The sequence below is a fragment of the Harpia harpyja genome, chromosome 2 (genome assembly GCF_026419915.1).
Source record: "Harpia harpyja isolate bHarHar1 chromosome 2, bHarHar1 primary haplotype, whole genome shotgun sequence".
In the NCBI taxonomy this organism is placed as follows: Eukaryota; Metazoa; Chordata; class Aves; order Accipitriformes; family Accipitridae; genus Harpia; species Harpia harpyja.
The window spans coordinates 4,127,735-4,144,503 of NC_068941.1; the positions used below are offsets into that span (position 1 = coordinate 4,127,735).

Sequence of the window (16,769 nt, forward strand, 5' to 3'; positions counted from 1 at the left end):
AGACACCAGGTGGAACAAATGTAGGAATGAGATTTTCCTTGATAAATTCCTGGAATGGCCCTATTTTGCTGTGGAAGAGTGGATGAAATGTGTGGTGTGGAAAAGCAAGATGGAGTTGATTCTTTCTGAATACCTTATTTCCATCAGGGTTGTGGATTACTGTAGTTTGGGGCTCCTGAGCGAGAACAAAATAAAGAGAAAAAGAGTTCCCATTGGTAAATACGTTCTCATTAGTGTGAGGGAGTGCAAGAAGAGCCAGCTCACAAATGCTGAACACTGACAAGAGCTAAAACAAATGTTAACTGTTGCCAGAGGGTGAAACTGGATGTCTCAAATACAGATTTCCTTAACAGCAAGCCAGCAAAAAAGACCATCTCACTTAATGCAGCAGCATGCAGAGACCTTATTCATGACCAATGTATACAGGGCTTTGAAGCTCTGGAGACCTACAGAGGCTCTCTTTTGCACAAGGGCATACTAAATGTGTTGCATGTTTTCCTGTCCAAGCCAGGCCAGACAAGGCGGCCAGAAAACACCTCTTCTCTTTAAGCACGTTTGCTTGTATTAGGACTAAGTGATCAAATCAAAATACAGATGAATCGGTAAGGATTAAGGACGAGATAACTAGCTCTAAATGCTACCACGTTTTGGAAGACGTAGGTTACTACCAATTGCTGCCCTGGCAGAGCAGCATAAAAGCAAGCGAAAGAGATCTTTGTGTCATTTTAAAGCGTAATTTCCCCAAATCCTTTTCCCTTAAAAAAAAAAGACTGAAATGGCAGTTAGCCAGCATACTTTCAGCAAGGACTATTGTGCATGGCTATGTCTGGGAACAGACTGCCATATACTCATGCCTGAAACCCGTCAACCGGTCCTTAGAAATTACATAGCAATGTATGCTTCAGTGCCAGGTGCACAAAAAAACTCAAGAGGAAAAATCTCTCCCAATGTGTGTGATTTATCTGCATTTTCAAAGCTATATATGCAGGCATAGGGGAAACAATACTTCACAAAATTAGGTACTTATGCACTGGCATTTATGTTTGTCAGCCGTCTGATACATGTATGCCTAAGGAATAGGAGCTACTAATAAAAGCAAGACTGCAATAGAAACATTCATGAACAGCACGCCAATTAGTAATACGTTCCTAACAGACCTGATTAATGAGTAATGTCTCCTGCAGATTTAAATGTAAGAGAAACAAGCAAAAATGCTTAGCACTAGATGCCTCTTGATCCCCAAGAAGACTTGCAAAGTCCTGCTGAGTTTTAGGAAATATGGAATGAAAATCTGAATAAGGTCTATTTTATGGTAGCCTAGCAATAATCCTGTTAGCTCTCCTTGATATCAATACTTATACTAAGACAGAGCAGAGAAAATAATAGAGCTGCCTTTTTTTTTGTTTTGTTTTTTTTTTTTGTGCAAAAGGTTAGCATTAAAAAGATGGAAACAGTCATCAGGCAAAGAGCTAAGAGCAACATAAAGCGCATTCTATTCACTTTCTGGCACAGCATGCAAAAAATTCAACTACAGTTACAAAGGCTATGACTCTACCGCATCCAGCTTCCATGTAACTTTTTCTATTAATAAACACGCTCTAATGGACTTCCTCACAAAAAAAAGAAAGCATAATTCAAACAAAAAGTTTTTCCAAAACCTGTTTTTAGAAAGCAAACAGAGTAAATGCATGAAAAAGCAAAAAAGAAGAACAAACAGAAGACAGTCAAAAACTTCAAGATAGCATGAGAAGGAAGATTCCAGGTATACCAGCGCCGGGGTAGGAATATTTTCCTTGGGGCTGGTTACCACGTTCGTTTTGTTGTTTATCTGTAGGTATGCAGAAAATAGAAACAGACAGGCCTTAGAACTCGCGGTAGGCACCGTATCTATATCTCTCTGTATAGAACATCTATATACAGATATAGATATCTATATATAGATATAGATATGGAAATAAAGAATCACAGAAAGATGAACTTATGAACTTGAAAGAACACTAACAATAGGTCCGATAGCTAGCTGCAACTCCTCCAAACATGCTAGCTACGGGTTTTCAGATGCACTATATGAAGGTCTATGCAAGGTATAGATGACTTCAGCTGTGACACTTAAAAAGAACAGAGCGCCTTTATGTAGCAGCTAATCACATATAAGAAAAATAAAGAATTAATATGGGTTTGAGGAAAGACCTAAATAGCCATTGTGATTTCTTGACATGAGACAGTATTATTAATATGTGATTATTCATAGCTCTCCAGAAATCTATAGATTTGTTCTACTGGCTTCTGGGAACAGATTTGAATAAATATAACTGATTCCAGATCTGAATAAATACAACTGATGCTCGAAAGAGACTGGTGCCCCTTCAGCTTTTTTGGTGTTATTTTAGACAAAAATAATTGGCAGCTGTGATTTTTTGCAGTCTCAAGAATCCTGCAGTAACTGTGTATCAGCCTTTCAATTTTGGTACTAGAACCTGCAAATGTAACATTTCACGCTATAGTTATCTGTAGTCTTACACCACAAATCAGTACGTATCTGCTTAGCTTTACATGTAGGTCATCACGTTAATTCTTGAGCTTAGCATAGTACTACACCTTCGCAAGACTTTTGGCTTTTACTTATACAAAATTTTAACTCAAACTGTTTAGCAATAAGTTTAAAGGTATCTGATTCTTTAAATCCATTTTTAAGATTCAGCTTTCATAAATACCGTGGTATGAAAAGAACAGAAATACTGAAAATAATGTACCGAGCCACTTTTTACATGCACTAAGAAGCAAGATTAAAGTATAGTAAAACTAGTTTGAAATATGTAATTTTTTTTAACATTAATTAAGAAAAAAATATGAAGTACATTTTGGTCACGTCTAATTTTACAAGAGCAGTCCAAAGCGGCATGCAGAACTGGGTGTACAGATATATATTGCCTGGAAAGACTTTGATTAAAAAAAAAAAAAAAAAATGTTCTATTGAAGCTTCTAGTCACAGTACTTAATAATAAATGTGCAAAATGAAGGAAAAAAGTCCAAAATCATTTCATTAATGGATTTTTGTAAAAATGTAATCAACTTCTTCATTTAAAGAAACAAACTCTAGCTATTTTGGGGTCAAAATGTGGTATTTTTTCTTCTAAGAGAAAACCTTTCTAAACCAATTAGAAAATGGCGATATGCTAAGTAACATATATGAAAAGGCATAAAGAAAGAGGAAGTCCAAGAATAGTGGACCAAACTGAGCTCTGTATGAAACATCTGACTTCTGATTTAAACTTCCCGACGCCTCTGTAGTCTCAGATGAAGTATTCAGCTTCTCAGCATGCAGGCTAACATTTAAGTTTTGTCTGTGCCAAGGGCTTTGCTAAATTTGAGCCTTCAGAAGTTAGCACCACTGGGGAAAAATCACTGAACTTCAGGTCCTCAGCAGTTTTTGATGCTTATTTTAGTTTGGTACAGCTGTGGCGGCTGACTTGTTGATTGCAGGAATTAACCCTGCAGCTGAACTGAATCTTACTTAGGATATGTCTAGATTATGGAAATGTCAATAGGATTTGCATTAATTAATTACAGACTGCAAATTTCCTTATCTTAACCAGCATTTAACTGGCTTTGAAGAACATAAAGCAGTCTCTTTAGTTAATGTCAGGGAACACTATTTTGACACTAAGTGTTATTTAGTAATATTTGTGATAGGAACCATTCTCCCATATAGAATAAATATAATTTTCTTTGATTTAAAATCAAAGTTCACAGTGCTTTACAGCAGGAGCATGAAAAACTTTTTTTTAACAATGGTCTTTCTACAGAAATTGTCATTAAGAGAAAATACGGGTCATTATCGAGTTCCAAGTGTTTAGTTTATGCCCCAACCTGGCCTAGTTATTGTCAAATAAATTTCATTTATCTATTCACAATTACAGCCATAAGTTGCAGGGGTGTCTGAACTCGAGGCAGTGAGAGAATAAATACCTTTGTGCATACAGTCATTCATGGGGAGACATAAGTATTAGCACATATTTTATGTATCAACTAACTTCATTCGATATTTATGGGACTGTGAGACGGGCAAAACCTGAACTCCTTACTCAGGAAAAAAATTTTTAAAAAACCCCAACCACTTTAGTAAATGAAAGTTCTACAGGAGAATTGTGAAATAGTGTGAACACATACAACGCTGCTTGACGGCATACCACATCTTCCAAAACAAGAGAAAAACCACATTATCAAGTTGTAGAACTGCAAGTTCACATTTTTATGACTGTAGTCATCAAGAGACTACAAATAAAAAGGCCCTAACAAAAGGCAGATAGACATAAAGAAAAAACAGGAGGAAAGAAATTAAGATTTCACCAGATTTCATACAGTCCTATTCAGTAGTAGCTTAATGCAAAAAATAAAGTGATATGCCAAACGAATGCTTGTTGTTCAATACATAATGAAAACAGGTTAATCAAATTTCAATTCCAATTTTGCCTGAGTAAGGAGAGCAGGCTTGGGTCCATACTCCCTTGGTGAAAGTCCTATAAAAATAAACAATATCCATTACAGCTACTGCTGAAAACTGCAGGAAATATATTCAAAACTTCTCAGTAAGACATCGAGAATACAACATTCATTAGTAAAAGCAGAAAGAGATAATGTAATTCAAAACACAGTTATTTCTTCTGTGTAAACAGAACTTGGTAAAACCCTCTGAAACTTAAGAGAGAAAACAGCAATAAGCCTGTACAATTTCTCTCTCTTGTGGAACACGTACATGTGCTTTTATTAATGTATGAACACACGTGGTGTATTTTGCATATATTTTTAACAGCAAAGGGAAATGATTCCAAAAGGAGTAAAATATTTTCATATTAATCAGTTATTCTAAAGTTGAATTGTGCTTAAGTGGTGACCTTCTATTTGTTGCAAAGAAGGAAAACTTTTATACTAATACATCTCTTGTCAAAAGCCACTCTCTTAGGTCTGACAGCAGTGCAAGACAGACACACACAAACGCTCCGAACAGCTGGGCATGACTGTAGAATCATTATTGGTCTTTCTTCAATATATTATAAAAATATTTTAGGAAACAAAACCTGCATCTTGGGACTTAACCTTTCACGTGGTACTTCTGTAACAAAAAGTTAAAGCACCCGTCATACTGGGGACACTAGAAATATCCCGACAGTACCTTTCCGGTGACCCTCATTTGGACTGCAACCACTGATCCTCTGTCACTGAAATCTATGCTCACCCAAAGAACAGACTATTTACCTGTACAACTACATGTCTGCTCAGACCTGACCAGCAGTTTTTGCTTTTCAAGGAGGATTGTACTTCCCAGTGAAAGCTGTGGCTGAGGGCTATTTGCCTTCTCTCTTACCAGCAGCCGCAACAGAAGCTGGCTGGGACATCACAGCTGGTCATCATGAACATCTCAAAAGTCAGATTCAAAACCATAATAAACAGGAATAGAGTAAGTTGCTGTGTGGGATCACAGAGGCCAAATGAACGCAAGACTGTAGAGTAGGTTGAGGAGGAAGAAAAGCTATTGAGACTGACTGTCAGTTGGGACATCTTGTGACAAAGCCCTGAGCTGTGAAGGAAGTTAGCTGGGAAACTGTAGTATGGAAAGGCTGTGAAAATTGCTTTTTTTACTCCTGAGCATTTAGCATGGCATCTTGGTCTACAGTGGCTCAATTAAAGCGATACTATTTCACTGTGCAATGTGGTTTGTGTTACATTTTATGATATTAATACTATTAGTTTTTAAAATAAGGAGGTTTTAAAAATTAATAGAAGGCTGTTATAAGATTACTATTTTGTTACTATTTTTATTTACTAAGGACAGCTGCATTGGCCAATGTTACATCTACTTTTTTGTTTTCATATGTCCCCAGGTTAAAAAAAAAACCCCAAAAAACCCTTGCTTGAAAGAACTGCAGAACAATTCACTGTGGATGGCATATAGCAACTGCAGGCTTAAAATTCACAAGGTTGTACTTTAAAGTCTTGCAGCTTCTCACAGTATGTTAACAAAACTAAATGCAACTGTTTGATTTCTAAGTGTGAACGTTTCACAGGAGGAAAAAAAAAAAAAAAAAATCTGTCGATAAAGATCCTCACCATCATCTGAACACTCGAACTGGACTTCCTTTTCTGAATTGACCAGTCAGAGAGAAAGGAAAAGAAGAAAATGTGACTGGTTGGATTTGAAGTATCAATGCATGGAGTACAGTATATTTCTGTTTTGGTTTTTTTTGTTTGTTTGTTTATTTTTTTAAGAAAAAGACAGCTTAAGCTGTAGGAAGGGGTGGAAAAATGCTATGGAGTATATAGTATCTCAGTAACGGAAATGACAAAACCAGACTTCCCCAGATGTAAATTTACTCCCTTTGCTCCACATGACCATGCAGACAAACAGCAGACACATCTAATGTGCTGAAAACCAAAGTATCAAATCCCAACAAGTGTAATTTAGGCAAAATTTTGGCAACAATTGTTTCCGATATTATAATCAAAACTGAGATATAACAAATACCATCGTAGACCTGTAGGAGGAATGATATTTAAAAAGGAGAAGCTGGTCAGATGGAGTACGTAAAATTTATATATTCCACAATGAAATATGTTAAGGGTTTTCCACAGGAATGATAGAACAGTACTGAATGTGTGCTTCTCCATATAACTAGGCTATCTACCACTTGGCAGTACGAAGCATTGAAATCGTAGCGTACTCACTTCATTTTAAGTCAGTCTCATGATTTTTTTCATAGGAAAAGTGTGCATATGTGGGAGAACAGGAACAAACATACTATGAATCTGGTATTTAAGTATACAATGTTTTGTTAAAGTAAAAAGTTAAGATTAAATAGAAAACTAAAATTCATGTCAAAGACACACTTCTGAGTAAACACACAGAGCACAGAAGAATATCTTTTGAATCATATAATGAAAGCTTGAGGCACTTATTTTAGTCTTCAGGAGTCCTCTGAGAAAAGAAATAAAATATTTTTCATTGCTGAGTGCTTTTTTTTTTTTCTGGCTGTTTTTCAAAGTATTTATCCAGAACGTTCATTTGTGAAGCATCTCTCCTCCTGCAGGATCTGGTGACGTGAGAATAGGAGCTCTAAATCATGTATGAAAGCTGCCAAAATGTTCCCTTCTTAGCAAGGTTTATTAGTCAGGATGAGCTGATTTGTTGAGATAGTAAACCCCTCAAGTTCTGCCAAATATAGCAAGTACATCTGGCAGAATACACTTCATGTGGAGCCAACACTACCAGTAAACTTTTAGTCTTCCATGAAATCTAATGAAAAGTCAAGAGTAAACATGGAGGCAATAGAGCTGCGGATAACAGTGATACCTAAAAAGCTAACATGCCCACCGCTAAATCATTATTCATATTTATAAGCTAATTAATAACATTGAGTCATTAATTACACAATCATCCTTCAGTAAAATAGCAAGAAAAGCATTTTCTCCAGTAGTTTTCAATCTTCCACTTATTAAAATGATTGTTTTTCAATATTTATTTCATTTTTTTTAAGCTTCGCCTACTAACTTTAATCACTTCAAATACACAGTAAGCAGCACTTGTTAACAAATTCTATAAAGGAAAGAAATAACAAGGATCAATTCTAAAAACTGGCAGAAGTTACAGATAGGTGGTAGCTAATAAAATATATTTTAAAGCATGTGTTTAACCTACCTTAACTCCATCCGGCTTCTTCAGTAAACTCTTCGCTGCTGTAAAATGAGACAAATAATTTCAGTGTCAGGTGGTTAACAGTGAGGTCAACCAGCTGCGCAGCAAACCCCCATTGCTTCCCAGCTGCAGATACATTTTCAGCTTTTATTTCCCCCTTTTGTTGCTCTGAGTATAGGAAACGAAATATTTAAGCAACTACAAACACTTCAGATTATAATTCATCTCTTTTTCCATTGATTAAAGCTGTAGGTTAACTTACTTATACAAGGAGAGACCTCCTTGGGTGGCATAGAGGAAATGGAAGCAGGGTGAGTGTAGAAGCAGCAGCTTTGGATACGTTCATTTTTTCAACTGCAGTATGTTTACAATTGTTGATGGGGATAGTTTGATACGACTATGAAAAATTATGGTTCTGATGGCACAGACTTTGATCAGGTGTTTGTAGAGCCCACTGGTACCTTAATGATGATATTAATATGACAGTGACATAAAAGTAACCAATATCAGATCAATAAGGTACCTAAAGAGCCTAGTGAGGTACAATACTATCTATTCCACCTAATGAAAAGTAAACTGGGTTTTAAAAAAGCACCTCTGAGCGATGGTTCTTTGGGGATTTCCCACCGTGACAGCACCAGACACCTTGCGTGAAAGGTCAGGAAAGTTGCAAAGAAGGAAGAACAATCTGCTAGTGAAGTGGTGTTTTGGAGCAGTGCTTCCTATGAGTTAGTAACAACAAATGGTAGGCTTTGCTTCAACTTCTAATGAAGAAAACCTGTTATTTTCCGAACCATGTTGCACACTGATCAAATTTCTTCAAAGCACTGGGGACTGTTGGACAAAACTTCACTTGCTGTAATGTTATCCGTGTGTTAGGCTTTAAATTCCACCACTTACAACTGACACCAAGAACGGGGCTGAATCATTCCAAATTACAAAATCTGGAGGGCTAATATGCAAGCAAGCACACCTGAAAACATTTACAGCAGAAGTACATGGTGGCTGACCTACCAAATTCAAATAAACAATTCACTAAAGCATAAATGCTTCATGACTCACTGCCAAAGACTTGAAGAATAATAAATTACAAAACAAGCCTGGCAATTTTTTTTGGTTTTATTGTTGTTTATGACCCAATCTTCCTATCAGAAAGCGTATCACAGCTTAGGTTGTAAGAAAGTGCTGTTCTATATACGTTGTTTTGCTTAGAAGTAGGAAGCCTTTTTGCAAGGGAAATGCTGCAGCTAACAATCTGGCATAAGCAAAGGGAGACAGTCCTCACATGGAGCTCCCATCATTACCAGCATCCTTCTCTTTAAAACAAAACAACAATAACAACAAAAAACCCCAAACAATTAGACCTTGCAAGCCTAAGGTTGCTCAAACTAGCTGAGGATATTTGAGTTATTGAGTACGTGGTTTGAACTTGAAGTTAATTTCTGAATTTGTGGATTATCCTCCGGCTACATCCGCATTAAGTGCTCATTTAGCTCTGGTTCAGAGTACAGAAAACGTGAGATCACCTCGGAAACTGTACAGAAATAACTAGTGTCCATTATTGTGTTGTTTACATTAAAAAAACTGGAAAGTGAAGCCAGGTTAATGTTTATAATTTCACTAATATATCAGCCCTCCAAATGCAGTTTATTAATTATGGACATCAGCCAACATTACCATTAAAACTGTCACAAGGCCCATTATTTACAACTAAAATGAACAAAAAAAAAATTGCCTGTATTATGCAACAGGACCATTGCAGAAACATGTAAAGTAATATTGAAAATAAACTGGTTTACATATATTTTTGAGATAGGATACGCCCTGTTGCAATGTGTACTTACAGGACCTGATGCAACACGGCTTTAGATTTTACACTACCACAAATATTGTGGGCACTCCATTAACTTCAGAAATTCATTCAGGGAAAGCAAAGGGGAGGAGCCCTTTCTAAAATCAAAGGCCAAAAAACCCAGGAGTCCGTTGCTTTCGAAGCCTGTTTTATACCATTAGCCCTTACAAAAACATGGGAAAACACAAATTAATTCTTATGGGCTGCTGTTCATAGCAAACTAGGTCCTTTTGCTAAATTTGTGCATAAAACTTCCGAGTTCTTTTAATGCTTAACAGACGTTACATGTTATATGTAAACAATTAAATGAAAGCCAGTAAAATGAGGGCACCAAAAGCAATAACTACAAGTATTGTGCTTATGGCATTGCCAGCGTGTCCTTCAGAATGTGCCTAGTATGGATTATTATGCACTATTTTATGTTATAGGACGTATTCCATACTCAACTGCCTTTGTTGGTTTTGGCTTGGAATGTATTTTTAATAATAATTTGATGCATCTTTCTTTAAGCACAGATACTGCATACAAATCAAATATTTAAAGAATTTGCAGTAGCAAAGCAATTAGCATATTCTAAATTAAGCCCACAATGAAAGATTTCTTGCAACTACAAGCAATAGCTATAAATAAAACCTAAGGCAGCGCTCATAGGCCAGAAAGCAGACTGAAAAGAAATGGTGTTGTGACAACATGTAGAAATTAAAGTGATTTAGAACAACCAGCAATTTTGATTTAGAAGAGGAAAAAGATGTTCCTTTCACGTGCTGAGGGTCTTACCTCACAAGAAATATACATTCCACATAAAAGGAAGAAAGAAAAAGGAAAATAAAAACACTTTTATAACCACATCGTTATGGACAAATGACCTTCAAAAGCATGCTTTGCAATGAAATACAATGAATAAACAACTTGAAAAAAGTAAAATGTCAACAAGGAAAAATACGGGTCATTATGGTGTAAAACAGAGATGATAGGTGAAAAAAAAATCTAAAACAAAGCCAAAAACCCTGTTTGCTTTTCAGGACAAAATACTATTTTAAAATTACTTCAGCTTTTTTTGGTTCATAAAAGTTGAACTTGACCCTTACATATATGGACAGTGACAGTTATGAAAAGTGATGAGAAATGATGTGTTTGTTTCATAGTTAATAAGAATTCATTTTTACAAGATATGCAGCCTACAGCATTCCCACCTTTAATATGAATTGGCAGATACTGGCAATTCATTAAGCATTAACTGAATGTAATCTACGTAAATGTGGTCTTCTGTGTTACAGGTGTGTATTAAATATAGGAACTTAACTAAGAAAGAAACTGTATTTCAAGTACTATGCAAATTGAACAAGTTGTTCTTGCATTCATGATTATGTTATTTATTTTGGATGATTCAGTGCTTATTATGATTCAAAACACGCCCAAAGCACTATCATGTTTTTGTCCATAAATTAATTTATGTTACACTCCAACAGCTACATCACAGAGTAGGAGGATACGTAAAATTACTGTTTTTTAAATTTGGCATACTTTTTCACTATTCACTTGAAATCTCAAATGGCAAAATGAAAAATTCAGCATAGCATCAAAATTTTGGCAAAACTACCATTGAGGACAATTCTAGCTCTACTAACAGCAAACTTATTTTAGCTTTTGCTTTTAAAATTTCTAAAATTCAAATTTTAGATCTTTAAAATTAAAAAGATCTAAATCTCCAGGGATACCACTACAGAATTATTTCATAAAGAGGAAACATCTCTTGTTATATCAAGCTAGGCATTAGAAGAGAAGGAAAAGAAGGACTCATTTTACTACGTTTCTTACTCCTTAGCAAAGCAATAAGGAATGAACGTGGTTTAGGGGTTTTGTTTGTTTCTTTTTCATACAGGATGCAACAGAATCCTGGAATGACATTTCAAGTATATAAAAATAACTAAGTTTTTAAGTGCTGTTTGGTGATACTTATGCATGTGGAGCTATATGCATAATTTTCAACTTTCTTCTACCAAAACAGAAAGGAAAACACTGTCTTTTGACAGATAAACACTAAAAAAGTAAAGAGAAGGAACTCACATTCTACTGAAAAATTATACTGTCATCTACAAGAGATTCTATCTGGCCCAGATAGTTTAAATTCTCTTGTTCGCTTCTGCAAGGGAAACAACTTAAGATATATCACACTTAGATCCTCCTGAATAACAAAGATCTGTCTGTACTAATGAATCCCCGTTAGATCTTAGTCCTATCTCAGACATCAAAACATAAAGACCATATTAATCTGGAGCTCAATGAACATACCTGAGAAATTTCTGGTAGCCAGCATAGTTGTCAAAATGGCCCCCTGTGTACACATACATTTTCTCAAATTAGCATCACACTTGTATAAAATTCTGAATGTGAACACGACACAACAAAAAGGAAAACACACCCGTAAATTACATCAAGTACTAAATTAACCCTGAAAGAATGGATTGTCTGTGCATTACCTATCATACGTAATGCCATGAGTGCATAAACTGTAATTTAATCTTAATCACACACCTATCGGCAATCCTGATAATCTCAAATATTTACCAATCGTGAGTACGTAATGCACAAACCATGAGTACTCACAGGCACGGTAATTATCAACAAAATACATAGCTGAATATGAAATAGACTTTACTAATGTGCTTAGATTCTTTTTTAGGTAGGAAGAGGAGTTTACTTGTAATGTGCTAATTAAAAAAGTTCACATCTGCAAAGTTATCCTGTCTGGTCAGGAGAAAACAAAGGATAATCTACAAGAATAACCTTAAGGTTTTTCCTTCAGTGAAGTATTTTTCACGTGTATAAATGAAGATGATTGTTATTATCTTGAATCCAACAAAATTACGCTATGTTCTATTCACTTTCATGAAAAGTTTAAAATCCTCGTGCCAAAAGCCGATCATCTATCAAACAGTTCATTTAAGCACAATATTCAATAAAAAGCTTGCTTAGGTACCATTTGTTTTACACATGGAACACAAGCCAACATTCCTTCCAAAATTAGCTATTCATCCTTGCAGTTTTCATTCTTACCTTTAGTTTTCTTCTTGCGTTGAATTTCTTCAAGCAATCTACAGTCTCTTGCCTGTGCATCATAGAGGCAACAGTAGAACGTTGCTAAGAGAAGAAAAGAATCATCTCAATGCACTCAGACAGACATCCAGCATTTTATTTACTCTACAACATACATATTACAACCTACATGGTCCAAAACTTGGGCCTTTAATTTCTACCCTGTCTGACTATCTCTTTGTGCAGGTTGCTACACATTTGGGAAATTCCCAAATCAACAAAACCAAGGTCTCATTTTACTCGGCCTTTTCCACGTGTAAAATCCTCTTGAAAGAAACAGGGACTAAGAAAAACACAAAATCTTAGAACTTAGGTTATGCACTATAACCATAATTGAAGTAATATACTGAACTATGATTTTGGAAAATATGTTTTAAAACAAGAAGGAAACTTTTCTTTAGCATTAGTGACATTAGGTGAGGTACAGCAGCAGGAAATATTTCAGAGAAAATTCAGCGGTACCTGCATTTTCCCTGTAACTCAACTTTATTTGTACCACGATTTTAAAGGCAAGACAAATGTGGCCTGCTGGAACGAATAAAGAATTGAGAACCAGCTAGATGTCTCACTGTGACTTTCAAAGTATCAGCCCAGACTACCTGCAAAGTCAAAGTGTAGAATGTACTGAGAATTGGAAAGTCGTCCTGGATCCAGTAACAGACAGGCAGCCTCTGCTACCCGCAAATTGACTTTTAAAAAGTCCCTTAATTTCGTGCCTTTACATTTCATGCTTATTATAATGGTTATAGGGAAATGAAGATGTAAAGCATTGTCTCACTCAAAGTTACTTTCTTGTACGTTTTTTTCTCTGAGAATTTAAAATAACGCTCTGATTTTGGCAGTGAACTTCTGCACCACCAAGTCAAAGCAAAGGAGTTCATTTCTGCAAAAATCTTACCCCAGGCTGAGACCTCAATATACGACACTATTGACTGTATCTGTATAATTACAATTTTACACTCCCCTAGTTATATAGCTGCATGAGTGAGGACAAAAATTACTCTCTGAACACCTTCACTACATGCTGAAGTAAACCATAAGCTGATTTGTCTGACAAATTATCCTGTTAAATTGGTGGAAATTACTTACACAGATCCATGGATGCTTTAGTGCTTCTGATGCTGTGATACGTTTTGCTGGGTTGATGGTAAGCATTTTATTGATAAGGTCTTTTGCTTCAGGAGTCACTGTATCCCATTCTGGTGAGGGAAACTTAAGAAAAAAAAATATGTATGTGTATATTATCTTGTACAAACTTTACACCATTTCACCTAACGATTTTTACTGACACTGTTTCTGTAACATTAATTGCTAGCACGAGTAACCAGTTTTAAGAGGAAAAACACAGTTTTCCACAATTAGAAAAGTTTGAATTAGTCGGTTTTATAAATAACGTTTTTCTCCTTTACTATTTTGACCTTTTATTTATTTGGTTCAAATTCACAGCATTTCTATATTTACAGTAACATGACGCCAATTGAAATTCATAGCGTAAAATAACAATGGCAGACAGAATAACAAATTTCAGTCATCTGAGAGGCATATGGTCTTACAGCACTTCATACAGTCCTAGTTTCTCTTTTAGTAAAGACAAAAATATTAAGCATTATTATTCAAACTCCTTGTTTGCTTTCTTTCAATGTAAATCTTAATGCTAACTGTACAGTTATGGTATATAAATCTAACTAGTTATGATTTTAACACCTCCCTGCTCAGCAAAATATTTATACATGCACTCAAAGCATCTGCTGAAATGCAAATGGAATGAAAAAATGCCATGTCTTAAACTGCTTTTGTGAACAGACCTTTACCTTGAGGGTTCCGTGTTTTCCACTATTAAAAATACTTATTCTTAGACAACAGGAATCTGGTATTACCTAAGCACAGTACATCACAAGTATGTGCAATGCAGATGCATAGTTCAGTCTCTGCACTTCCTCTATTCTTGCCCTCTCGGCTGAAATCATAATTCCCCACTGTCACCCTATTTGTTACTGTATGATTACTTGTTCACTAGGAAGAAGACTTGACAGACCGTAAGTTTATTTTCACTAAAAGGCCATAGCGTAACAAATCCCTTTTCAGTCATCGCCGTCTGGGACTGGATTCAAGTAAGAGCTTAAAAATTATAAGCTTCTGTCTTTTCCTCTTCATCATTTACAAATTACTTAAATCTGAGGACCAACAACCTTCTGTCTGTTTAATATAATATAAATGGACGATGTTGCAAAATTCATAACGTCACCAAATCATCAGTTCTTACTTACCAACAGTTGTAATGCTTTTTGTTGGAATACACATAGTTAATGAAACCATTCCTTTTGAAATGCTGTATAGCAGCTTGTATTTCCAAAAGTGGGCAATACAACAGCATTAAGGTGTATATTTAGGAAGCTTAAGACTTCTTAAGAACAATTTAGAATAACTGATTGGTTGAAGTGATAAACCACAAGGAAAAACACAGGCCCTTGGGAGTTCACAGAGGTCTGAAAAGGCTTGTCAGGGTAAGATAAGCTTGCATGATTTATACAAGGACCAGACAATGAAAGCTTGGAGCCATAGGGAAATTAGATTTAAATTCTCATAGGATGTTCCCATCCCAATAAGGTTCATGTTACTAAAGCAACATTTACTGCATTGAGTGGCTCTTAACCAATAAAAAAAAGAAAAAATTCTAGTTTCACTTTTCACTCCAGAAACTCCTATTTAGAGGTACAATTATAAATAATTGAATAGACAGAGTATGGTACATACATCATAAGCACCAGCCTTGATCTGCTGGTAAAGCCTGTGCTGGTCTTCATCCCAGAAAGGAGGATATCCCACCAGGAGGATATACAGAATGACACCTGCAGAAAATTCACAGTAGTATTAAGTGATTTCAAGAAACAAACCCCAGAAATTCATTTTGCACCTGACAACCATGTAAAACAAATCGATCTATAGTATTATCCCAGCTACTGAAAAATGCTGTCTATTCATACTGGAGAAAATACTAAATGTAGGGTTCACAAGATAAACTTCTATGCAGAGCACGGGCAATAACGAGTATCTGACACATCAGATCAGGAACACTGAAAATGTCTATCTAGCTGGAGAAACAATTTTCAGTGATCATGGATGTTCTCAGAAAATGCATTTTTTTACCTCTGATTTTATCATGGCTTGTACTGGTGCCTGTAAGATTGTGTTTTAACTAATCTCATGCAAATAAAATTTGGGCAACTGAATGTATCTGTATAAATATATGGTCAACAGGAAACGAAAAAGTCCATCTGCTAGTCTTACAGAGATGATTCACTATGACTAAAGAAAAGTGCTTTCATAAATACAACCAAATAAGCATGAGTAGAAGTAAAATAAGGAAACCACCAATTGTTCTCAGCTAGGTAGCTGCCTCTTGCCAGCACCTGAAACTACACTGTTTCAAGAACTGGATGATAAAGTAATAAAGTAATTGCCCTGTACTCCAGTTCACAAAACACTTTAGTTTCATAGTTGAAAACTGCAGTTCTAGTATATTGGTCAGATCAGATTTCAGGCTGCTTGTGAACCAAAACTAAGGCCCAGCTCACAGTATCAATTGTTATGTTTTCTAACTAGTCAGGCATCATGTGCCTGCAGCTATTTTTTTAATACTTTGTGAAAGTGTGTTGTGTAGACATGGCCAAGAATGCCATGATATCACAAATGATTTAAAAAAAAAAAAAATAAAATGAAGCTAGTAGAATAACAAAAAAACCCCCAATGACCTCTTCTAAAAATTAATATTGAATTTTACTAAATACATATTATCCGATGCAGAATATAATGTATTCTGGACATCATCTCTCTCCCTCAAAATACCTTACAGTGGACTGAAGAATCGCCTTTCAGAATAATTTCTTACCACATGCCCACATATCCACAGGTTTTCCATAAGGATCTTTTCGTAACACCTCTGGAGAAAGGTATCCTGGAGTACCAGCAAAGCCTGTCAAAAGGCAAGGCAACGATTCTCAAAAGCTGTACATGCTCCACAAATATCCAGTGATTCTCATCTCAGTCCACAAGACACAGGACACTATTTCCCAAGCCATCGACCACGAACAGCTTCATTTTGACCTTTTCTTTTTAAGACAAATCACCTAG

At 35.7% G+C, this 16,769-nt stretch overlaps 1 protein-coding gene across 32 annotated transcripts in view; it reads right to left on the reverse strand.

Moving 5' to 3' along the window:
• CAMK2D (calcium/calmodulin dependent protein kinase II delta) overlaps nt 1-16,769 on the reverse strand; it is a 165,784-nt gene that overhangs the window by 28,826 nt on the left and 120,189 nt on the right. For 6 of the 32 annotated variants that reach the window (XM_052813784.1, XM_052813630.1, XM_052813647.1 and 3 more), the window contains 9 exons: nt 16,528-16,611; nt 15,393-15,487; nt 13,728-13,850; nt 12,600-12,683; nt 11,835-11,877; nt 7,694-7,731; nt 6,109-6,141; nt 1,769-1,828; nt 134-175 (listed from right to left, as the gene is read on the reverse strand). In XM_052813784.1, the coding sequence (XP_052669744.1) occupies nt 134-175; nt 1,769-1,828; nt 6,109-6,141; nt 7,694-7,731; nt 11,835-11,877; nt 12,600-12,683; nt 13,728-13,850; nt 15,393-15,487; nt 16,528-16,611 (602 nt within the window). The remainder of the gene's footprint in view (nt 1-133; nt 176-1,768; nt 1,829-6,108; nt 6,142-7,693; nt 7,732-11,834; nt 11,878-12,599; nt 12,684-13,727; nt 13,851-15,392; nt 15,488-16,527; nt 16,612-16,769) is intronic. The other 26 variants (XM_052813672.1, XM_052813751.1, XM_052813760.1 and 23 more) reach the window with 10 other exon arrangements.